General features: G+C 32.8%; 2 protein-coding genes and 1 pseudogene across 12 annotated transcripts in view; all 3 read left to right on the forward strand.

Annotated features, from left to right (window-relative positions):
• CPB2 (carboxypeptidase B2) overlaps positions 1-3,094 on the forward strand; it is a 39,924-nt gene extending 36,830 nt beyond the window's left edge. Inside the window, exon 11 of the mRNA XM_039839481.1 lies at positions 2,741-3,094. Within this exon, the coding sequence (XP_039695415.1) occupies positions 2,741-2,925 (185 nt within the window). The 3' untranslated portion in view covers positions 2,926-3,094. The remainder of the gene's footprint in view (positions 1-2,740) is intronic.
• A 666-nt stretch (positions 3,095-3,760) lies between these two features.
• Positions 3,761-24,715, forward strand: part of ZC3H13 (zinc finger CCCH-type containing 13) — a 113,488-nt gene continuing 92,533 nt past the window's right edge. For 7 of the 11 annotated variants that reach the window (XM_039839467.1, XM_039839471.1, XM_039839472.1 and 4 more), the window contains exons 1-4: positions 3,964-4,100; positions 9,511-9,636; positions 9,961-10,070; positions 12,611-12,722. In XM_039839467.1, the coding sequence (XP_039695401.1) occupies positions 9,520-9,636; positions 9,961-10,070; positions 12,611-12,722 (339 nt within the window). In that variant the 5' untranslated portion in view covers positions 3,964-4,100; positions 9,511-9,519. Of the gene's footprint in view, positions 4,101-8,881; positions 9,027-9,510; positions 9,637-9,960; positions 10,071-12,610; positions 12,723-24,715 lie in introns of those variants that run through there. The other 4 variants (XM_039839468.1, XM_039839474.1, XM_039839477.1 and 1 more) reach the window with 3 other exon arrangements.
• Positions 18,675-18,793, forward strand: LOC120583933 (uncharacterized; annotated as a pseudogene).

Here is a 24,715-nt window from a genome sequence, read left to right on the forward strand (position 1 = left end):
CCTTTATAGAAAAAGTTTTCCAAACTCTAATATTTAAACAACTAAATAGCAAAATATAGTATAATTCCATTGATAAGTTAAGAAAATAAAATAGGCTACGGGTTTGAGAATGACTTCTGGAGAGAGGGGCTACATAGCTAAAGTGGTCTTGTAAGGTCTCTCTCTGTAGGTGACATTTCTGGGAGACCTACCTGGTAAGTAGCTGCCAAACAACGAGGAGGGGAGAGGGAATGGCATGTGAAAAGGCTTTGAGGCAGTATATTCAAAGTCCCAGAGTTTCCTTTAATAGGTATGATCTGCAGGGGTATAAAAACACATTCATATTAATAATCACATTTATATTATATTCAATAAATAGTTTGAGTACCAGATGCCTTATTAGTGGAAAGTCCAGAACCAGAAATTTTCTCTTCCTTCTAAACAATCTCAAATTGTCTCAGAACAAACTGAGGCCAGATTAGTTTACATGGTATCACTGGTTCCTTGGTGTCACTGGTCCACCGCTGCCTTTGTCAACTCAGGTCCTTGCTCTGTCACAGAAAAACCCCACAACTCCCTTTCACAGTTCAGAGCTTTTTTGATTCCTACTCTTTTCTCTACTATTGTTACCCAAAGCATAACCATAGTGTCTGAGAGCTGGAGGAATTTATGGAGCAACTTCCTGTTATGATGAAATGAGTCCATTTCCACACCTTCATTCATTCAGGACACACCCATGTGTATGTGTGTGTAAGCACAGGAAAATGTCTAGAAGAACAAATGTTAAATATTGACAATGGTTGTCAGAAATATTTGCTGAATGAATGAATAACTTAACTAATCTACTCTTGATTGATATTTTTTAATATCATAAACAGTGTTTCAGTAAACATCTTTGTATTAATTCAAGTATAGATATTAGAGAGAAGCAAAAATGATCACTTGCGTATTATATGGTTGTTCACCTGGAAAACAGTAGAAAATCAACCAAAAATATTAGTTAGAATTAAAAAGTTGAGTAAGGTGGCTGACTATGAACTAAATATACATCAATCTATAACTTTCTTATATACCAAAAATAATCAGGTAGAAAATTAAATGGAGAAAAAGATCCTACTTCATCCTTACTTGTGTGTATGTGTGTGTATATATATATACACACATGCACATATATATACATATACATACACATACATGGATTCATTGTCAAATGTGTATATATATATATACACACATGTATATACACGAATTTGTATGATCTACATGAAAAACAGAAAATTTTACTTGTGTATATAAAAGAAGACATGAGAAACCTGTCATGTTTTTGAGTGGGAAAGCAATATAAAAAGTGTCAGTTGTTCTAAATTAATTTGTACATTAATCCCAATAAACAAATGATTTTGAATTTCATTTGAAACAATAAATTTGTTAAAAGAGCTTGTAAAATTATGAAAACTAAGACTAATAAGAGAGAATTTGCTCCAACCAGATATTAAAACACATTAGAAACCTGTAGTAATCAAGACAGTGTGGAACTGAGCCTGGAAGAGATAGATCAATATAAGGGAATAGTGAGTACAGAAAGACACTAATAGATAAGGAGATCTAGTGTCTCATCAAGAAGGCATTTCAAACCACTTAAGAATGTTAGGTTACTAAATTAATGGGGCTGGGAAACCTGACAAGTTACTTAGAAAAAATTTAATTGTATTACTAACATGTCTTTCTCCAAAATAAATTCCAGATAGATAAAATATTCTCATATAAAAATCCTGTTATAAACAAAGTGGAAAGCTAAGTAACCAAATAAGAAGAAAAAATTCTCTACATATTACACAGGACTAATATCACTAATGTTACTTTTATAAACAATCTATACACTGAATCAACTAGGACAATAAGACAATTGATAAAAAATATGTTAATATGTACAACAAATATACCAAACAAAATGTTTAACTGTGTTAATCAAAGAAACATAGATAATTTAATATTATTTTTCACTCATATAATTGCCAGAAATGTAAAATTCCTATGGATAATGTGTGAGGGGGAAGTCCACATATTCATATCTTGCTAGTGGAGATGTAAATTGGTTCAATTCTTTTGGAAGCTATTTGGCAACATGTAGCATAATTGTAAAAAGTACATACCCTTACATTATCAAATCTATCTCTGGGAAGTTCTGTTCTAAAGAAACAAAGAAGCAATTATGATAAACAAGGATGTTCATTGTAAAGTTGTTTATATTAATTAGAAATGAGAATAAAATCTAGAAGTCTCCAAGTAAATATTTAAATTAACTATATCTAGCTTTACAATGCAATGCTATGAGATTGTTAAATATGATAATGTAGATTTGAGCTCATTAGTACATAAAGCTGGTCACGATAAATAAAGCTTAGAAAAGTTATAAAACAGCATGTTCTTATGTTCTTATTTATGCAGGAAAAATTAACTTAGAAAATTTAGAGAATTAAGTTAAAAATTAATTTTTTTTTTGGTTAAAAAGCATGCATTGAATAAATAAAGCACTAAAATGTTAATGGTGACTGTCACTTCTCAGTAAAGTTAGGGGGAATTTTTATTTTCCTCCTTGGCCTGTTTTTCTTCAAACTCTATTTTCTACCAGAAACTTAGATTACTTAATAACCAGAAAAAAAGCAAATAAATTTTCGCTTTTAGGATTACAAAAATCCATTTTGTTAACTTAGCTTGAAACATCTATATTTTTAAAAGTAATATCTCTTTCTTCTTGTAGACCTAGCTCCTGGAGGTTCAGATGATTGGATCTATGATTTGGGCATCAAATATTCCTTTACAATTGAACTTCGTGATAAAGGCAAATACGGATTCTTGTTGCCAAAGCATTTCATCAAACCCACTTGTATAGAAGCTCTGGCCGCTGTTTCTAAAATAGCGTGGCATGTCATCAGGAATGTTTAATGCTCTTAATTTTTTTTTTTTCGCTCTGCTCTCATATTTTAATTTACTAATTCCAACAAGAGCAAATTATTGTACCAGTTTCTTTCTAAGTTTTATCAATAGTTTTGTTAAAAGGTTTTCTCTTCCTTGGTATTGTCAAAGAACAAAATAAATATTACCCTAAAATTAAGGCAGACGAGGATTCACATTTATTTTCTCTTTTTTCTGTAATTTGTAAGAATCTAGGTAATGATTTTTTCTTTGATTTACTATGGTTGACTAGCCATCTCAAGTAATTTTAACAACTGGTTTCATGCAAATGATTGGAACACAAACAACAAAAAGAAAGGCTATTAGAAGCTCATTAAAGATTTCCTTTCCAAATTTCAACAAATTTCTGCTTGCACCTTTAAAAACAAAACTTTGCAGTCCGTTCGCTCCACAGGAATAGACAATGGCCTAGAAAGCTGAAGGGTGTCAAAAACACGACAAGCACCGCCTGTCGTTCCAGATTAGTGCTCATTAAACATTGTTGAGAGAATAATGCATGGCTGTACTTACTTTCGACAAAACCTGGGGCACTTAACGCATTTATAACAACCGTTTATTGTAAGAAATTATGTAATAAAAGAAGGAAACTTTTTCTCTTAAATTTACTTTTAATTGGGCACTTTAGCTCTTCCTAGCTCCAGGTTTCCTCTTGTCCAGAGATCTCTCACCAAGGTACCTTGAACATTTCAGCTGCGCACAGGTCGGGTCGGGGTGCTGGGCGTGTCTACAAAGGGGCGGTGCCTGCGCGCTGACGACTAATCCGGAGGCCGGAAGCTGCACCGGTCTGCGGAGGAAAGGGCAAGCCCGTGACTTCCGGCGGCTTTATGAGGCGGTCCTCTCAGCGGCCCGATAGTATTTTCGTTGTCTTTTTTTACTCTGTTGTCGCTCTTCGTTGTTTTTCTTTCTGCGTCCCAGTCGCGTGATTCTGGCAAAGCGGCCGACGGGTTTCGTTCCTTGGCCGCCCCGGGGGACCCCTCGCTAGCCGAGGGCCGGTTCCCGGGGCCGCGCGCGCACCACCTCCTCCCCTTTGTGGTCTTCCCGGGGCCCGGCGCGGGGACAGAGTCCCCTTCCCCGCTCCTCGGGGCAGCGGCGGCGGCAGCGGTGACGCCTCTAGACTGTGCTCACGGAAGGAGTTCGGGAAGGAGGTAAGCGTGAATTGCGCGGATTGGCGTGGGCGTCGGGGAAAGGCGTTGCACGGAAGCGGGATGGGGAGGCCGGTTGTTGTCTTCCCCGTCTGGTACACGCTGGGCTTTTGAGCTCCTGGAGCATCCCGCCCATAACACTGCAATAGCTCCCTGTGCTCAGGCCTCGTGTCTCGCTTTCGTTCTGATTCTGGCGAGTTTGTCCAAGGGGACAGGTGGATTCGAACAAAAGACTGAACCGCTGCCATTGAGGTGGGCTTGTGAACCCTTGCGTGGTATTCGCATTTGTATGCGATGAAAAGGTGTTGGAATATGGTTTTAAATTTAGAGGCTCACTCTTTATGCATTCCACACTTGGTAGGGAATCGTATCTTACTTTTGGTTGTATTTGGTCATGCTTATTTCTTGGCAGTGATAACGACTGAGAGTTGAGGAGTGCTACTTTTTCAACTTCACATTTCCTAAGTAGGTGGTTTTGGCAACTATCAGAAACCGAGGAATGTGGAATGAAAGGAGAGGATCTGTTGTTTGGCATTATCTCTTTCTAAATAGGTTAAAATAATTATGTGGCTAGAAAATTATTCGGAGTTGATAGTACTTGAATGATATTGGTAGGATCTTTTCTATGGAGCATAGTGTCAAGCAATTCGGTTATTCGCGAGGTTTTCAGATAATTTGAACTATTTTGAAAATTATTGGCGTATGCATTCTTTTCAGATGTGGGGATTTTTGAAGAAATAATTTCAAAAGTTTGGAAAAGATCTTCACACCTCAAGTTTTCAAAGTCCATGACACTGTCTCAATAAATCCAAATATGGTTATGCAGTACCGTCCACGCGTATATGCTAATTCTGAAATATTTGAAAATTTTGTCTTTACTACCTAAGCGACAGTATTTTGAGAGTTCTGTGGACATAATCTGTAGATTTCCAAGTAATTTCCAATTTTTTAATGAAATATTTAGATTGTAACATCATAATTTCAACAGGAGACTGAGAATTCAGAATGTTGATGCAGGTAGGTAGCAATTTGTGTCTGTAAGAATAGTTGCACCATGAAACTAAAACTGTCGATCTGATAGGATCCAGTTTTATCAAAATACATGCCTTTTACTGGCTTCCTAATTATCGATGTTTCGAAATGAACATTTTAAGATATGGAAATTCATCAAATTTTCATATCTGTAAATTAAAACTAAAATCTATAAGTGGATGTTGTATTCACTTCTGAACAAGTCATCAGTGGTGTTAATTTGTATTATAATATGCCTTGGTATTTACATAGAGAAAGCAAAGTTGTTTAACTTACATTTATTTGAAGAATTGGTTTTCAGTACCTTAGTCTTCCTCACCTCCCCTAATCCCAGCTCTCTTTGTTATTTAGAGTTGGAGCTGTTTCAGCAGATATTTAGTAGCAGTTGAAATGTAACTGGTGTTGATATATAAAGTGTCTTTTATTCTTTTTATTTTCCTTTGGTAGTTTTGTGTGTTGTTGTTCTCTTTGCTTATAGTAGTTGCTAACATGGCATATTCTATGTGCATAGTCTTTTTAACAAATTATTTTTTCTACACCGTGCCATAATATTACTGCCTTGCTCCTACCTGTGTGTAGTCAGTTTAGTTCGGTCAGTCTTCTTTGGAATTCACTTTGTAATGGTTTTAGTCTATCTACATATAAGCAATCTGTAAGATTGTTTTAGAAAGTTCTTTTTAAAAAAATTCTCCCAGACTGTGCATCAAATAAACTTAACTTCTTTCTTTCAAAAACATGAAATATAAATATGAGGAGATCTTATTTTTAACATAGCCCTTTTCATTTTAGAACCTTGGTGGATAGGGGTTTAATATTATGCTACTACTCATCAGATTAAAGTGGTTTATGCTTTCATTTATGCTGCTGGAAGATGAGACCTCAAAAGTATGTAAACAAAGATTGAAGTGGGCATGCTAGAAATGATACGTTTTATTGACAAGATTTCAGTAATTAGGCTTTAGAAACAGTTGTTTGAAAAGAGGCTCCTGTGTGTTTTTCCTTTTTCAACCATCTTTATAGTATGAATTACAAGCATGATTATTTATAAGTTTGAGGAGGACCGATAGTTCTCACTTATTAAGACCCTCTTTGTTGTGTGTTAATAGATTCAAACTTTGTGCCCCCTGTTTTCTTTTTCAATTGAAAAAATATAATAAAAACTTCTAATCTTTATTTAATCTGCAAATGGATAGGAGAAATAAGAAATAACTCAATAGACTTTCACCAGTATCACCCTGGCTTTGATAATGATGGCGTTAGGGAAAGATATGATGCAGATGGAAGTGTGATGACAACTTTTAAAACCAGAGTAATTTGAAAATAAAACTGGAGGGAAAATCTTCAAAATCTCTGAGATAGGGAAGACTTTAATATTTGCATTTTAATCTTATTTTTATTGTTTTTAACTTTTCTCATACTTTGAAGCATTCACTTCTTGAAATCTGTTCAGATATTAATTGAAAACTGCCTGCTCCTTCAGTCAAATCTACATTTTATTCTATTATAGTGTTTATCTTTTGTGAGCCCACATTTTTAGATTGGAAATTCTAATTAAATCACATTAGTTGGTAAGAGATTTAAATTGATTAATTACTACATATGAGTAAATGCTTTTCTTTTTCTTTCTTTTTTCTTTTTTTTAGGTGAGGCAACCCTTGGTTGACCTCACAGATTGCAAGGATCTTGTCATTTTACAATCCCTTATTTTTTAAATTTTTTTACAGCTACAACACCTGGTCTTCCTAGGTGGTCTCCTATCCATGTACTAACCAGGCCCAACTCTGCTTAGCTACCGAGATCAGACGAGATCCGGCTTGTTGTTCAGGGTAGCATGGCCGTGGACTTTAAGTGCTTTTCTGGTGTATTTTAGAATATATGTATATACTTAGACAAATAGGATTTAAAGCATATTTTGTATTCTTTGCAAGCGTAAAGGATTTTACTTATGCAAAATAATAATATTTAGATAACTTGTTATTGACTGATGAAAGTTCCTAGACAGATGATCAGAAGAATTCCTGGTTCTTTCAGTTAGAAAACTTTTAATTCCTACTTTTTCTCTTTTGCCTTTTTTTTTTTTTTTTTTTTTTTAAATCTAAGACCCTTCTGTAACCTAGACCTGGTACTCAAACTCATTGCCATTTTGGGGCAAGATCTGACACTGTTGGACTTTCTGAGAAAAGAGGAAAATACATCTTTACTTCATTACTCCTATTCCCTAAGGTGGTAGACAAATTTACTTCTTATCAAATCCTGCTCAGTTATAAATGGAAAAAAAAAAACACATGGTTTTCTCAGTTAATCAAAGCTCTATATTTTCTAGAAAATCTCAGCTCCACTTATATTGGCTTTTATTAGTTCTTTATGTTCAGTAAATCAAATGGACATACGAAATTTTACCAACTTTTCCTGTGTAAATTCACATTTGTGCTGAGAATGTGCTCAAGAAAAGTGAAATCAATTATAATACTAACTATATAGTATGTAGCGTTGACTGTACAGTTTCTTAGAGAACAGATGATACATAAGTGATTTTATATTGCAGCAAATTCTTGTTCACTTATGTGACACTACACTAATTTTTAAAAATGTGGAATTTAAAGTTCTTTTCTAACTTTGAATCACTAAAAATTAATTGCTATTAATTTTTAATATTTATATTAATTTTCTATTTTATTTACATACTATTTATATTAATTACATTTTATGTTAAAGAATAAGTATACATTTTTCTAATTTAAAATACCACCTTTTCGTATTTTCATTTCATATTTTCCTCTTGGTTCATTATCTTTGCTCATTTGTCAAACATTGTCTTTGTTCTTTGGATCCTTTAAAAATGTGACCTGAAAATAAATATCTAACTGAACCACACATTATTTATAATTTTTTTCCTTAGTTTTGATTTGGTGCTACTATGATTTAATTTCTTTTTAAATGGTATGCCTTTACTTTGAAACACATTAAAAAGCATTGTGAACTTTATAGGACTAGTTGTCTACCAAATGGAACTTTTACTTTTTTAACTGCCATTATTCATTCTAGTAACTAATTTTGACTACTGATGAAATTTCAACTAATATATAGATTGTATAAAGAGTGATATTGCTCAGTTCTTTTTTCTTAGGCAGTTCCTATTACCCACTTTCCACAGTAGTGTACTGTTTGAGTTAATTTTGGTCTAGAATTTAATATTGTTTTCTAATGTATATTGTACAACCATTATATTTTCATTTCCAGTTGAATTACCTGATTATATATTTGGATTAATTTTCTATTAAGTTTTAGTTTTTAATGTTTCACTTTTTTTGTAAAATATTTTTGCAATTTATCTTTCTTGTTACTAGTAATTGTAAAATGGCCTGTTTATTACTTTTAGCATCTTTGACTTTTATGTCAATGTAGAATAGATTATAGAAACATCTTCATTTTTTCTAGTTCTATAGCCTGTTCTGTTTTGAAAGAAAGTCATCTTATCATCAATTGAGGTTTTCTTTTTTTTTTTTTGGTATTAACAGAAAATAAATATCCTCTATTAGACTGTGTTTGACTTCTATAAGACATAGAAAATATTTAAATAGTATTCATTTTTTTCCCAAGGTGATTTTTGGAACGTAAATAATGTCACTTAAACTGAATAAACATAACTTCTATCAATAAAATTCTAAAAAAAATAAAATTTTCACCTAATTTTATTCTCCTGTTTTTCTTTTGACATGGCTTTATTTTCCAGTTAACCAGTTGATGGAGAATGATAGTACAACTTTTCCGTAAAAGAAGAAAGTTAATAAATTTTTCAATGACCTGCATAAGGAACTTAGCAACTAATCATTTTATAGTGTGTTTTCTGAGAACTTAACTCTGAGTTGAATCTTTTGCTTTCACTCTGCAGAAAAGGTAAAATTCTAGCCAACAGATTCAAAGTGACAAATCGACTAATAAGTTGGTCTTAGAACAGTGGTCTTCAACCTTTTTGGCACGAAGGACCAGTTTTCCTATGAGAATCTAATGCCTGCTGATCTGGGGTGGTGCTAGTGCTGGGAAGCAGCTGCAAATATGGATGAAGCTTCGCTTGCACCACTCCAACTGTCATTTCGTTCTCTTTCGGCCATTACAAACACCAAGATCACCACACGCAGCCTACTCACACATTGTATGTAGTGTGGTAGTGAAGTGAGTAGTCAAGGACCCTTGTCTTAGAAGATAACTTCTGCTTACTTTTGTTTACCTGTGACCTCTCTCATGCCCTTTTTTTTTTGTCCTGAGGAAAATCTGTAATTTTACGGTGTTATGTACAATTTTATCTGCTTGTAAGTAATGGACTCAGTTATTATAAATTGAAGAATTTTACAGTTTTGCCTCTCTCTTTTTTTGGTTAAAGTAGTACAAAATGTCAAAAATTAGAAGGAAGGTCACCGTGGAAAATACCAAGACCATATCTGATAGCACATCCCGAAGACCCAGTGTATTTGAGAGGCTGGGACCCAGCACTGGCAGTGCAGCAGAGGTGAGCTGTCACTATTACAATCACAGGGTTTCTCTTCCAATCCTGTTCCTGAAATACTGATTCGTATCATAAAGATGAACAGATTGTATTGTAGGAATGTTGGTTTAGTAAATTTTTTGAAATGTGTTTTGTGGAAAAGAGTGAAAAGGGTGATAAGGTCAATGGGTTCTTTTTTTTCTTGATCTCTTTTATTTGGGGAGTAATATATAGCTCAGGTTAGCTGGAATTTTGATATCATTTGTTTTAATTTTATTCTGCTAACATTTTTGTCCAGAAATGAATATGAATATATATGAAATTTACATAGTAATATCTGTCTCTTAGACACAGTGCCGAAACTGGCTGAAGACTGGCAACTGCCTCTATGGAAACACATGTAGATTTGTACATGGCCCTTCACCCCGTGGTAAAGGTTATAGCAGCAATTACAGAAGGTAAATGGAGAACTTTGAATTGTTCCTATACTATTAGAAGATGGCTTTTGTAGTTTACCTAGTGTAAAAGTCTGAATACAACCATATATTTGGTCAGATTTTCTATTTTGATGGTAGTCTTATTGATATCCAGTTAAAGATTGGCAAGATCTTTTTAGTCGTTAAATTCAAGATTAATAAAATGATTGCTTTAAAACTTATTTGCTCAATATTTACTTTTTTTGACAGATCTTTTTATGTGTATGGCTCCCAATTATGTATTAAAGTGCTACTTATGACAGCAAAATTTCATGAATTTAGTTTTAGTGAGGAGAGGTTATTTTCAACTCTTAAAATATTAAAATTTAAGTAGAATATAATTTTTAGCTTTTTAAGATGCTATAAATATAAATCTTAATGACAAAAGATAATCTAATACAGGCTCTGAAGGTTAAAATGCATTTGTAAAAATCCCTTATAATGTATTAATGTAAATGAAAATATGTATTTATATTTATAAGGGTGAATGTACTACCTATTTAGAACATCATTTTGCCTTCAGTAAAGGCAAAGTTAAATTAAACTTTCCTGATAAAGACCTTATTCTTCTTTTGGTTCCCTCATGATTTTGTTGTGGTATAGCATACATAAAAATTGTCAAAAAAGTTTAAACATAATTGATAAACAAATAATTTACCTAGTTCTAAAATTGGGTGTGCTAATTGCTTTGGCTATAGCAACAGCATAAAAATTGAACATTAACATTTGGAGATTTTTTTTAATTGGGTGAATTTTCTTGTGTGTTTAGATTATGAAGTTCAGTAGAATTTAGAATTCAAACCCTTAACATTAGCTGACTTTCTTTTCATGTAAATGTTGTAAATTTTAATATACTTGTGATGCTGAATATTGTTTTATTCGTATTTAGAGTGTCATTTGTCTTGTCTGTTAATGTGGGCAAATTAGTCTTAATTACCAATATAAACACTTACCCAGGAAAACTATTTCAGTAATTTTAATGTTTTATTTATATTATTGCTATACTTTTAATACATGCTTTAATTTATCTTTGAAATTTATTCTTAACGGACTCAAAATTATTATACAAAAGATAGTTTTGAGGAAGATGGGCAGGGAAATTTGTCTCACATGAAAAAACAGTAACATACAGACTTAGAATAAAGGACTTTTTGTTATAATTTTGCTATTTTTTGTGTTTTTTTATCTGATAACTTCTCTTGTATTTGTATATTTTCTCCTTTTTGTAGGAAAGAAAAATATAGTTTATAATGCGATTCAAAGATGGAAATAAAAGCAGTGTATTTCAGATATGCTTATTTAGTCACAAGCCAGTTAAGTCACTTATTCGGCATTCACTGTATATATTCTGTTAGGTGCTGTTTAGGATAGAAGCAAGTTTATAATCATATAAGTGAAACCCTGGCACATAAAATTTACATATACATCATGATTATAATTTAAAGGATTTAGGTACTGGTTCATAGTAATATTCATTTTTAAGTTCAGCATTAACTATTAAACATTTAATATAGATCTATAAAATATACATGGAAATGTTAATGTGATCCTTTAAAGTGAATTAATTGAAATTTTTTCTTCATTATGTGATTTGTATTGATTGATAAATTTAAAGGAATTGATTTGATTGGTCAGCTGTTACTTGAAATATATGTGAATATGTGATTTGTTTATATCTTTAAAACTATTACAGTATTTTTTAATGGCTAAAGAGGGACGTATTTTTAACTTATATTGCCTTCTTTTAAAGGTGCTCTGGGAATATTCTTTAAAGTCAATGTGTTTTCTGTCTCTGCTTTGTTTTTCTCACTTAGTAATGGTGTGAAAATAATTGAATTGCCATTTATCAAATTTCCACTATAAATTATGAAGCCTTACCAGTGTTGACTATAAATATGTGTATTTTTCTTTAATTAAAAAAAGCCCACAGTAGAATGTAAAATCACTGTTTAAAATCTTGCTAAGAACTCTTTATTTTTTATTCTGAAATAATTTTAAAGTTAAGAAAAGTTATAACAAATTCCTATATTTGCTTTGATTCCTAAGATGCATAAAATTAATTTCTCAGTTGTTGATGCTGCATCCAGTCACGTACATATGTAGATGATAATACCATTGCTTCTAGATTAATTTTGCAATGTTGTGGTTTAAAACTGTCTTCCTACTTTTTGTTTTCAAATATAACTATTTATGTGGTTAATACAAAACAAATTAAGTGTTAATTACTAATTGCTTTTTCTCAGCTCATATACATTTTCTTATTCATATTACCAGTACCTGCCACCCCATGGAATTTTAACGTATACGTTTTGATTGGTATTAGGAGAAAACTTGTAAATGATTCTCATATTTCTTTATGTTAATATTTAAGCTATTACATTATTAGTAAATTAATTTTTTACCTGAACTTTAGGAGTTAGAAATTATATTGTGATTTGTGAGATTATTTCTGTAAATATATTTTTATAAAATGTTATATAAATATAGTTTTTTTCTGGCTTGTTTTATTTTTTGGTTCAAAGGTCACCAGAAAGACCTACAGGGGATCTTAGAGAAAGAATGAAGAACAAGCGCCAAGATGTGGACGCTGAGTCTCAGAAACGAAATACAGAGGAGTCATCCTCACCTGTTAGGGTAGGAACGAATTTCCCGAAACAAAGTTAAATTTCAGTAGTGATTTGTTATTTATATTCTATTTAAAATATTCTTATATGCTAAGTATATGATAAATGTGTAATATTGCATTATAATGTTCAGACAGACAATGTAATTTGGAGGAAAGAAGCCCTCTGGCAAAACTCATAATTCTCTTGATTGTTTTAGTTTTCAGTGGTAGTTTAAGATAAAGGGAATTTGTTGGCAGAGCTCAAGCTGAACATAGGGTTTCTGTACTTTCGTGGACATCATGAGTATCTAAACATATTCTTAAGTTTTCAGAATTCAGCTAGCCATCATATCCTGCCTGCGTCCAAGAATAATTGAAGTGGCTTAAAGAAGGACAATTTTAAATTAAAATGACAGAAGTAAGACATAGTGGTGACAGAAACAACTAGAAAAGTTAGGTAAAGGAAAGCACATGTGACCACAAAATTTAGTGATAAATTTCTTGGCTGTTAAGCCTAAAGAGAAACAATTTTTGATGTAGTTTATTGAATAAAAGAAAACAGGTATTTGTCAGGAATGGAATCTTTTCCAGAGCTTTTTTTCCCCCAACAAATTTTTCATATCCTTCCATGTGTGTAACAGATTTATTGTGATATATTTCACATATCATACAATTCATTCATTTAAAATGTCCACTTCAGTGATTTTTCGTATATTGAGAGTCAAGCAGTCATCACCACAATCAATTTTAGAACATTTTTATCACCTCCAAAAGAAATTTCGTACCCTTTAGCAGTCGTTCCCTTATCCCTTCAGCTGACCACAAGCCCTAGGCAACCCTTATTCGACTTATTGTCACTTAGATTTACCTATTGTGGATATTTCACATAAATGGAGTCATACAATGTGTTTTTTTGTGACTAGCTTCTTTCACATAGCATAGTATGTTCAAGGTTCATGAAAGATTATGGTGTAAGAGTATTTTATTTTTTTTTGCCAAATATTCCATTGTATTGATATATGACTTTTTTTTTTATTTTTTTATTTCTTTTAATGACATTTTGCTTCCTCATTTACCAGTTGAGCATTTGGATTATTTCTACTTTTTGGCTTTTATGAATAATGCTCTTATGAATATTCATATACAAGGTTTTGCATGGACATATTTTTCATTTCTTTTGGGTTTACATATGGAGTGGAATTGCTGAATCATATGGTTTAATCATTTTAAACCGCTATGTTTAACCTTTGGAGCAACTGCTAGAATGTTTTCCAAAGCAGCTGTACCATTTTACATTCTTGCCAGCAGTGTGTGAGGTTTCCAGTTCTCCATATCCTTGCCAACATTTGTTATTATCTAATTTTTTGATTATAGCTAGCCTAGTGAGTGTGAAATGTTAATCTCATTGTAGTTTTGATTTCCCTGATGACAAATAATGTTGAACATCTTTTCATGTGCTTATTGGCCATTTGTATATCCTCTTTGGAGGATTGTCTATTTAGATAGATCCTTTACCCATTTTTTTAATTGGTTGTCTTTTTATTGTTGATTTATGAGTTCTTTATGTATTTTGGATACATGTTACTTGCATATATGATTTGTAGAAATTTCTTTCATTCTGTGGGTTGTCTTTTCATGTTCTTTTATTTTTCCCCCCTCTTTAATCCCCACACCCCTGCCTCCCCAACCGCCTCCCCCACCATTTCCACCCCTGACCTATGGATGTTGCCGTCCCCTTTAAGAACTGGATCTCTGAAGGCGGGGTGTCTCCTCCCACGCGCTTGTGGCAGGTCCCCGGGGCCTGGTGCCCCTGTGGTATGGTCCCTGGCTCCACCTGGGGCATGAACCCAGGACCTTCTGGGTGTAAAGCAGAGGTGCTAACCACTACACTGTGGAGCCACCCCCATCTTTTCATGTTCTTGATTGTTTCTTTTAAAGCAAAATGTTTTTAATTTGATGAAATCCAATTTATCTAAATTTTTGTTGTTTCTTGTGCTTTCGGTGTCATATTTAAGAAACCACTGTCTAATTCAAGGTTAATAAGATTTATGTTTATGTTTTCTTCAAATAATCTTAGAGCTTTAGCTCTTACATTTAAATCTTTAATCTATTTCGAGTTAATTTTTATTTATGGTTTTAGGTAAGGGTCCAATCTCATCCTTTTACATGTGGATATCTAGTTGTCTCATTGTAGTCTTTTTATGAAAGTTATTGAATTATGTTAGTGGCAACATTTTTGATAATTTAAGATATATAAAAGCTTTCCTATGGCTGTTTTTGATCTTTGATAAAAAAAAAAAACTGCATTGCAGTTTTACATTATAATTTGTAAAGACTTACCTTTGGAGACCTAAAGTAATGCAGTTTTCCATGTATATCTTTCTGCCATCTAATATGATACAAAATATACTGTTTTATTAATCTGAAGTAGGAGTTCTTAGCCTGAGGTATATATCAAAATTGTTTTGGAGGAGAGATGGTCTTTTTCAGAATACACATGCAGCAGATACTCTACCCCTGATCTGCTGAATTAGAATTTCTGGGTAGAGGCTGAACACATATATGTTGCATTTCGAAATAACCTGTTGATTCAGAATAATGAATTCTGTCGTTTGCTGTAAATGTTTAACAGCCACTCAAGGAAAAAAAAAGCCATGCTTTGTAGGATTTGGCAGTTTCTTTGGTGTAAATACTCCTATCACGGTCAGTTTCAAGGTGATAATCACTGAACACAGAGCTGGGAAGAGATACTCAGTTTTACACCATTGTATAGTATTCTGACACAGATGACCATATATACAATAAATGTCATTAACTACAAGAGTAAAACGTACTAAATATTTAGGAAGTGAATAATTTTTAATTATAGCCTTGACTATGAATGGCTTACATAGTTCTTAAAAATTAAACAGTTGGCTTTTATGATGAACTGGTTCCAGCACACTACTACATGGGCTGTAATTAATGTAAAAAGCAAACATCTGGAATTCATATTCTGAACACATTACTTTAGGAATTATTGTACTTTCAGTTTCTCGATCTGTAAAATGGAGGCGATAGCTATATCAGTGTGTTGCTCTGAAGAAAATATATGTAAAACAAGTAACACGACTGACCATTCCTTAATGACTGCTTAATAAATGGTATGCACTGGCATTAGAGTAGCTTTCTTTTCTCTTTAATATAAATTTGGTTTAGGCTCTTAATAGGAGATGGACCTCAGCAGTGGAGATTTAGGTTGTTAATAGGCATCTAAGTGTGTGTTGTTGATCATAAAGGTTTATATGTTCAGCATATGATTTAGTAGACAGCAGTGCTGGCATTTTGTTAAGAAATTCAAAGACCGATTCTTGCTTTCCCTAGATGAGAACGCCCTGAAAGACACCGAGCTTCATGCATAACTAAGGAATAGAGAGAGTCACAAGATTCAAGAATAGTCAGGTTTCAAGGAATTCATTAATCAAACTTAAAGAAAACTGTTAATAAGCTAATATACTAGGGTATTAATTATTTTGAGTGATATGAGGCTAATATTTATGTCATTGATCATTTAGATTTAGTTTAGGTAGGGGCAACTACAGCATAGATGACAACATAGTTATGACAGTATGTGTGTAATTTTCCACAAACTAATTCCACCCCTTCTGTGCCACTGACCTCAGCTCCGATGTGTCTGAGTTATGAAGTTGATAACTTGATTTCGTGGAGAGAGAAATTCATAAATAGATAAATTGTATTTCTATGGCGTGTGAGAGATGTCATAGAGATAGGAGTAAATGGACAGGATAAATGAGTGCCTGGGGAGCAAGAGAACTTTACAGAGGGGAATGATGTTTTGCACTTAGTGCTGAAAGAACAGTGAAATAAAAGGAGACAGATGAAAGTCCAGGAAGAGGGAGATACCAAAATAGTACCCATAGAAGTTTAAAAGACCTGCTGGTTTGAGAACCTGTGAAGCTGTGTTCCTAGAATTTAGGAATTATAGGATGTGGATGTGAAATGAAGGCTGGAGAGATCTTCCTTGTTCACCAGTTCACCTCCATACCCTGGAACTAGTAAGTCCACTTAGTGAATAAATGAAAAGTGATTCCGCTGTGCAGCCAGTATTGAGAACTCCTGGTGGTCTCAGTCTGTATTGTCCAGTGGGGCTGTTGAACACTTGAAATGTAGCTAGTCTGAATTGAAATATGCCATAAATGTAAAATACATACTGAATTTCAAAAACTTAGTATGAAAAAAAAGAAAGTCAAATATCTTAATTTTTAATGTTGATATGTTTCATTGGCATTATTTCGGATATATTGGGTTGAATAAAATATACTATCAAAATTTTAATTTTATCTATTTCTTGTTTTTTTTTAATGTGGCAACAAGAAAATCTTAAAAGTACATATTTAGTTTGCATTATATTTATATCGAAAAGGGCTGATCTAATGTTTGGACCAGACTTAACACAATGAAACTGAATTTAACACAACCAGAGGCTTAATTGAGGTAGAGTCAATAGGATTTGATGACCAAAAGGCCTTTAATTAAGATGAAGAGGAGAGAGAGTTGGTTTGTGGCCCCTTTTGTTTACTAGGCTCATATCATCATGAACAACTAATTTTTGCCACTGTTTACAGTACTCGTACTGACACTAATATGCTATTTTGTAACATAATATATTACATTTTTATGGTACTAGATACTTTCAACCAGTCTATAGAACTTTTCAAATGCAATAATTGTGAAACCAGACCACTGTCATACACCACATACAAGAATAAACTCAAAATGGATGAAGGACTTAAATGTCAGACCCAAAACCATAAAACTCCTAGAGGAAAGCATAGGCAGTAAACTCTTTGACATTGATTCTAGTAATATTTTATCTCCATGGGCAAGGGGAAGGAAAGAAAAAAAATGAACAACTGGGACTACATCAAACTAAAAAGGTTTTGCACAGCAAAGGAAATTAACAAAACAAAAAAGACAACCGACTAAGTGGGAGAAGGTACTCACCAATGATAAGGGGTTAATATCTAAAAATTATAAATAACTAATATAACTCAACAACAAAAAAATAAACAATCCAATTAAAAAATGGGCAGAGGACATTTCTTTAAAGAGGACATACAGATGACCAATAGACATATGAGAAGATGTTCACCATGACTAATCAGAGAAATACAAATTAAAACCATCATGGAATATCACCTCACACCTGTCAGAATGGCTATCCTCTATAAATCAACAAACAAATCTTGTTGAGGTTGTAGAGAAAAGATAACCCTCTTGCACTGTTGGTGGGATTGCCAGTTGGTACAGCTACTGTGAAAAACAGTATGGAGTTTCCTTAAAATAAAAACAGAACCATTTTGTCACCTACCAATTCCACATCTGGTTATTTATCTGAAGAAGTCCAAAGCACTAATTTGAAAAGATAAATGCATCCCTATGTTCATTGTAGTAGTATTTACTATAGCCAAGATAATCGTAAGTGCTCATCAATAGATCATTACGTAAAGAATAAATGGTACATATATACAATAGAATATTACTTGGCCGTTAAAAAGAGTGCAGTCTTACAATTTGCAATAGCACGGATGGTCCTGGAAAGTATTATTCTAAATGAAATAAGTGAGACAGAGAAAGACAAATACCATATGATTTCACATATATGTAGAATCCAAAAAAACAAACCAGAAACACACTCATCGATATAGAGAAGAAACTGATGCTTGCCACATGGGAGGTGGGGTTAGGGAGCTGGGTGAAAAGGTGAAGGGATTAGGAAGTACAAATTGGCAGTTTCAAAATAGTCACAGGGATATAAGTACAGCATAAGGATTATAGTCAGTAATATTATAATAAATATGTGTGATGCCAGGTGGGTACTAGACGTAATGGGGAATCACTTAAATTTTATAAAAGTTTAACTGCTATATTCTACACCTGAAACTAATACAATATGAATGTCAACTGTAATTTAAAAAAATGTCTATAGCCATGCTACCCTGAACAAGCCCGATTACGTCTGATCTCGGAAGCTAAGCATGGTCGGGCCTGGTTAGTACTTGGATGGGAGACCACCTAGGAAGACCAGGTGCTGTAGGTGTAAAAAAAAAAATAATAATAAAGGATTGTAAGCTGACAAGGTCCTTGCAATCTGTGAGATCAACCAAGGATTGCCTTGCCAAAAAAAAAAAAAAAATTAAAAAAATTTAATTCTAGAGCTGCACAAGAAAAATTATCACGAATTCGCTGATTTTTTGTGTTCTGTGAAACTAAGTGTATTTTTAGAACAATATGATTTGGAATCATTTTTTAAAAAATAAAAGATTGTATAGAAAAGTGAAAATCCTTTGTATAAAACATTGAGTGTTTAAAAATTTGATATTCATTATAATATGGAATTATGAATGATAGCTTTAGGCTAATAATGGACAAATTTATATAGATGTTTTAAAATGAATATAGTAAAAGTGGAGAACTTTGTTGTCATATAAATGAGTCATTCTTTGACTAAGTGTTCTCAAAGTGAATTTTATCATGCAATTTTGGAAAAGTATAAGGAAATCTATTTTAAGAGGTGAGATTATATAAGATAAATGGAAGCGGTATTTGACGCAGATTTTTATTTTTTCCCATCTTTGTCTCCATCTAATAGATACTAATGCTCCTCCCAGTCATTAACAAAGCCATACCTTTTGTTAGGGATAAGCATAGACTTGATCTTAGTCACAAAATGTCAAGTGGACCAGTATAACATAGAGTCCTGTGACCTGACAGTAGTTGTGAATAAGTCTAAGGGGAAACAAGTGAATTATACTTTAAACAATAGGAAAAGTTTAATATGATTTCTGTAGAAGTGTTAATCTTAACTTCCCTTTTTAACATCATTACTGGCGATATACTCTGAGGATTTTCCCATTTCAATAAAACTAGATCCTGGATAAGAGACAACAAACACATTTTTAATGCATTGCTGCTTTCTCAAGAACTCAAGAACACAGAAACAAAGAAAAACAGTGAATTGAAACCAAGGGTTGAGCAGCAAATATAAAAGCTGGTGGCAACCTTGAGACTTTTACAAGTATTAGAACTGGTCAGAGACTAATTAAGCCTGGGCTCATCTGTGAAGAGAAAATTGGTGAATTGGACAATAGAGCTGAAAAATTTATCCAGAATGCTGCACATAATGACAAGGTTATAGAAAATATTGAAGAAGTTCAAAAATGTGGGGGAAATACTTGGACAATCTAACATACGTCTGTGGGAATTCCCAGGAAAATTAGAATGTAGGAAAATTAGAATGTAGGAAAAGCAACATTGAAAGAAATAGTGGCTGAGAATTTTCCATAATTGATGAGACATAAATCTACAGATACAGAAAGCACAATACATTTCAAGTAGAATAATATAATGAAACTGCAAAACACCAGAAGCATAGAGAAAATATTAGAATTACCTTAAGAAAAAAAGGCAGATTCTCCTACAAAGGAGCAACAGAATGACAGAACAACAATGGAAACCAAAAGACTGGAATATTTTCAAAGTGCTGAGATAAATCTGTCAGCCCATAGTTCATACCCAGCAAAACAATTTTTTAAGAATGAGGATATAATAAAAAGGTTTTCAGATAAAAAGAGTGTGACTACCAGGAGACCTTTGCTAAATAGAGAATGTCTAAAAGGATATACATCAGGAAGGTGGAAAATGACCTTAGATCCTTCTGAAATGTAAAGGTGAAACAGAAAATGTTTACTAGGTTGGAAAAGTCTGTTTTGTTTTGTCCTATGCAGTTGTCCATAATGTGGCATTTATTAAAGGTGTAGCGTAAATTGCTTGAACTCCCGAGAATCCATTCCATCACCTTTTCATTTTGTAGGTGTACTGTGGCTTGGAGAATAGACCCCAGATTAACAGAGGGGCCCTGCCTAGTGTAATCTAGTTGTAATAATCCCATTCTCCATGTTAATTCAGTTGACTCAGAACCAGGCCTTAGTAATTTATTGATTCGGATGAAACCATGTCGGCCTACTCAGACTGAAGGACAGAATTCTTATTTTGTGGTTTGAGAGAAGCACACTGGGGGAACTTAGATTGCTTGTTATTAAGCAGTATGCTTCAATGTGAAGTCAACACTAGAATAGCAGAGCTGTGAGAAAGGAAAAAAAATAAGGAAATTGGTCTCTAATTATTTCAGTGTGTTACTGAATTAGCCAGCCCTGATGTTTACCCTATTTTTAGATTTCATTTTATGTGATTGTGGTTTGAATTTACATAGTTATGAGATTATAGTTTGTTGTTTAAACTCCACCAAAACTCCTTCCTTCAAAAAGCAAGTTAGACTTCATTAATACAAGTATAATTTCAGTTCTGCAGTAGGAAATATAGAAGCTATATGCTCTATGCTGCTTTGACAAGACTAATTTTAGTTAATCACATTTTATTGAAGTACAGAGGAGATGACAGTGATGAGTGGTGTGAAAATCATGAAATGTTAATGTATGATCAATATACAGGATATCTTTGGCCTGGAATAAGAAGATATTGAAGAGATTTGGTAATAGCATTCTAATATTTAAAGAGCTATCATGTAGAAGTATTAGATTTGTTTTGCACAATTCCAGTGATCAGAACTAGTCAATCAGTAGAAATTCTGGAGAGGTATAAGAAAGTTGTTATCGATGTAAGAAATAATTTTCTAATAATAAGAAATGCTTGAAAATAGGGGTAAAGGGGTATAACTGTGAAGAGCAATCAGTGGAGACTTGGGAGTAAACTTGTTCCCTAAAATTCTTCTAATGGAGGACTTCTATAATTACACAGTATTTAACAAAGTTTTTCTACATTGGGTAGAAGGTTGGATTATATTAATTACAAAGACCCCTGACATTTTATTCTAGTTGCTAATCCCGTTACTATATTGGTTTTCGACTCTCTTGGCCTCAGCACTTCTTTTCAGATCAAATTCTTGGTAATGCCTCCTTACTATCTAAAAATAAAATTCATAACAACTATAGTCTGCCCATACATATAATATTTAACAAATAAATATGAATGTAATATGAAGCAGAAATAAAATGAAAGTAAAGTCAAACTCCACAATCATTTATTGTATTTCTGAAATGTAAAAAACTTTTAAAACCAGACATTTTTCCTAAGTTAGGCTTAGACTTATTTGGCAACAAAACCTGATATTGACGTAAAGCTAATGATAGGCTTTACCCAATTGGTGAATTCATATGTTTTGCTGCAAAAATATTAGTGTGTTTGGTACTAATTAGTATGCTGCTCCAGAACCTACCAGCAGTATTACTTAATGTATTTTGAAATCCAGATAAATCCTGAATTCTTAGAAAACATCTCTTCCCAAGGGTACTAGCTAAAGTATTGTGGTTCTTGAACAAATATTTCAACAATATTTAACAAGTAATTCAACACATATTTCTAAATTAGAATGACTAATTTAGAACATATGACGAATTATTAAAAGGTTGCACTTCTAATTAATGTTTGCATTTAAGAGAAGTAAAAATGGCAAGCTATTCTATTTAGGAACTACAGGAAGGTGAAGGAGCAGACCACGTTGTATGTACTACATGGGACAATATCACACTTATTTATTTGCATAGAATAAGAGTAAGGGGGAAATAACTTTATTTGACAACAACATGCCTAAACAAGTTTTATATATTGTTGAAGTGGGGAAATGAAGAAATAATAACATTTTTTTAAACTGACCTGAGCCCTCTTAATAAATGTTATCAAAATAATTCCTTGTATTATGATTTGAAATGGACTAGTGATACAGTGTTAAAAAAAATAAAAAGTATCTCCTAACTTGAAATTCCACCACATATTGAAGCCTGCATTTAGTCTTTAGAAATTTCTGATGGAAGGTACATATGGTCTCTGGGGTTAGTATCAGAGTCATTTTGAAAAACAATGGACAAATCATAAATTACATAATTTCAATACATAAGGTAAATATAAAATATTTAAGTTATAAACATTTTTTTTAAGTATATTGGGGTGACATTGGTTAATATAATTGTATGAGTTTCAAGTATACAATTCTATAATACATCTTCTGTATATTGTTCACCACCCAAAGTCAGGTATCTTTCTGTCACCATATTGTTGTCCCCCTTTACCCTTATCTACCCTCCCACCCCTTCCCTTTGGTAATCACTAAACTGTTGTCCATGTCTCTGACTTTTTGTTTGTTTGTTGCTTTCAGTTTTATATCCCAACTCAGTGAATCATATCTCAACTTTTTCTGCCTGACTTATTCCACTTAGCATGATTATCTCAAGATCCATCCATGTTGTCAGAAGTGGCAGTATTTCATCTTTTCTTATGGCTGGATAATAATATTCCATTGTATATATGTACCACATCTTTATCCAGTCATCTATCAAAGGACACTTCAGTTGTTTCCATGTCTTGGCCATTGCAAATAGTGCTGCAATGAACATTGGGGTTCATATATTTTATGGATACATGTTTTCAAGTTTTCGGGTAGGTAGATACCTAGAAGAGGGATTGCTGGGCTATATGGTAATTGTTAATTTTTTGAAGAACCTCTATACCATTTTTCATAGTAGTGGTATGAATTTATATTCCCACTAGCAGTGTGTGAGGATTCCTTTTCCCTACAACCTTTCTAACATTTATTATCACTTGTTATGTTGATGATAGCCATTCTTACAGATATGAGGTGGTATCTCATTGTGGTTTTGATTTGCATTTCCCTAGTAGCTAGTGAAGTTGAGCATCTTCTCATATGTCTTTTGGCTATTTTTATGTCTTCTTGGGAGAAGTGTTTTTTCTGGTCCTCTACCCATTTTTGTATTGGATTTTTTGTTGTTGTTGTTGAGTTGTATGAGTTCTTTATACATTTTGGATATTAACCTCTTTTTGGTGGCATTATTTGCAAGTAAGATTATTTTCTGGTTCTAAATCTGTTAAAAATAGTCTGTTACAAATTCACAGAGTGTATTGGTTATTTTGCAGACAAGTATTACTAAGAAACCCTTTTCACCCTTCTCAACTAAATCTGTACTTGGATATTACAGGATATTTCATGTAAACAGAAAGCACACTATATTATTGAATAATTTGGAGATAAGGTTCTATAAGCTTTTTTGATATAGTATATACTAATATAAATTATAAATTATAGTGGATTTAATCCAAGTAGGTCATTGAAAAGTTGCATGGGATATAGAGTAATTCTTCATTGATAGTCCATAGAATATATTTTAAGGATAAAAATAAATTATATTCCTTTTCTCCTTTTGTCTTACATATAAATAGGAGCTCTTTTTTTTCTTTTTCTTTTTTTCTTTTTTTGACCTTTTACCATTTTTTCATGTCTGGTTCTACCTTTGTATAATCTTTTAATAATTTATGTCAGTTTCTGTTGTCTTACCAGTAGCCATATACTTAAATACTTAAACATGACTTCATGGCTAAATATGCACAATTTAGGGATGATTTTAATGTATACCAGTTTTTTTTAAAAGAAAACTTCAAGGATAAACTAATTTGTGTTTTAAGCAGCAAAATTTTATGTCTGGTAATGCCCAGAAAGAACTTTCAGCATGTACTGTTCTTGTGTGTTTGTGTCTTTCATAGTAAAGATTGAGTATTAATGAAAGTGAGACACTGGTGGAAAGATAACAGTTGCATGACACTGGTTACTTTAATTAAATTTTATAAGCTGAATTACTGCTGTCCTATTTTGTCTGTTGGCTGCTGTTGCACCTGGGATAAAGTTTAAAACCTTCTGTTTTTCAGGTGCAATGTAAGCACTAATTTCTAATCATTTTAGCTGGCATTTTGGTTTCATCAAATTAGAGAAAGTCTCTTTTTTTAAAGCATTTGTAAAATTATTAGATGAGTTTGGATTTATCTCTAGATGTGTAGGAAAATGGTGACAAGTCTTAGATCAGCAATTATTTTTGAGAGTTTACTGTGAATGATGTTGCCTTTTTTTAGTAATTTTTAAAATTTAGTCACTTACAAA

The sequence above is a fragment of the Pteropus medius genome, unplaced genomic scaffold (assembly GCF_902729225.1).
Source record: "Pteropus medius unplaced genomic scaffold, Ma_sr-lr_union100, whole genome shotgun sequence".
Taxonomy (NCBI): domain Eukaryota; kingdom Metazoa; phylum Chordata; class Mammalia; order Chiroptera; family Pteropodidae; genus Pteropus; species Pteropus medius.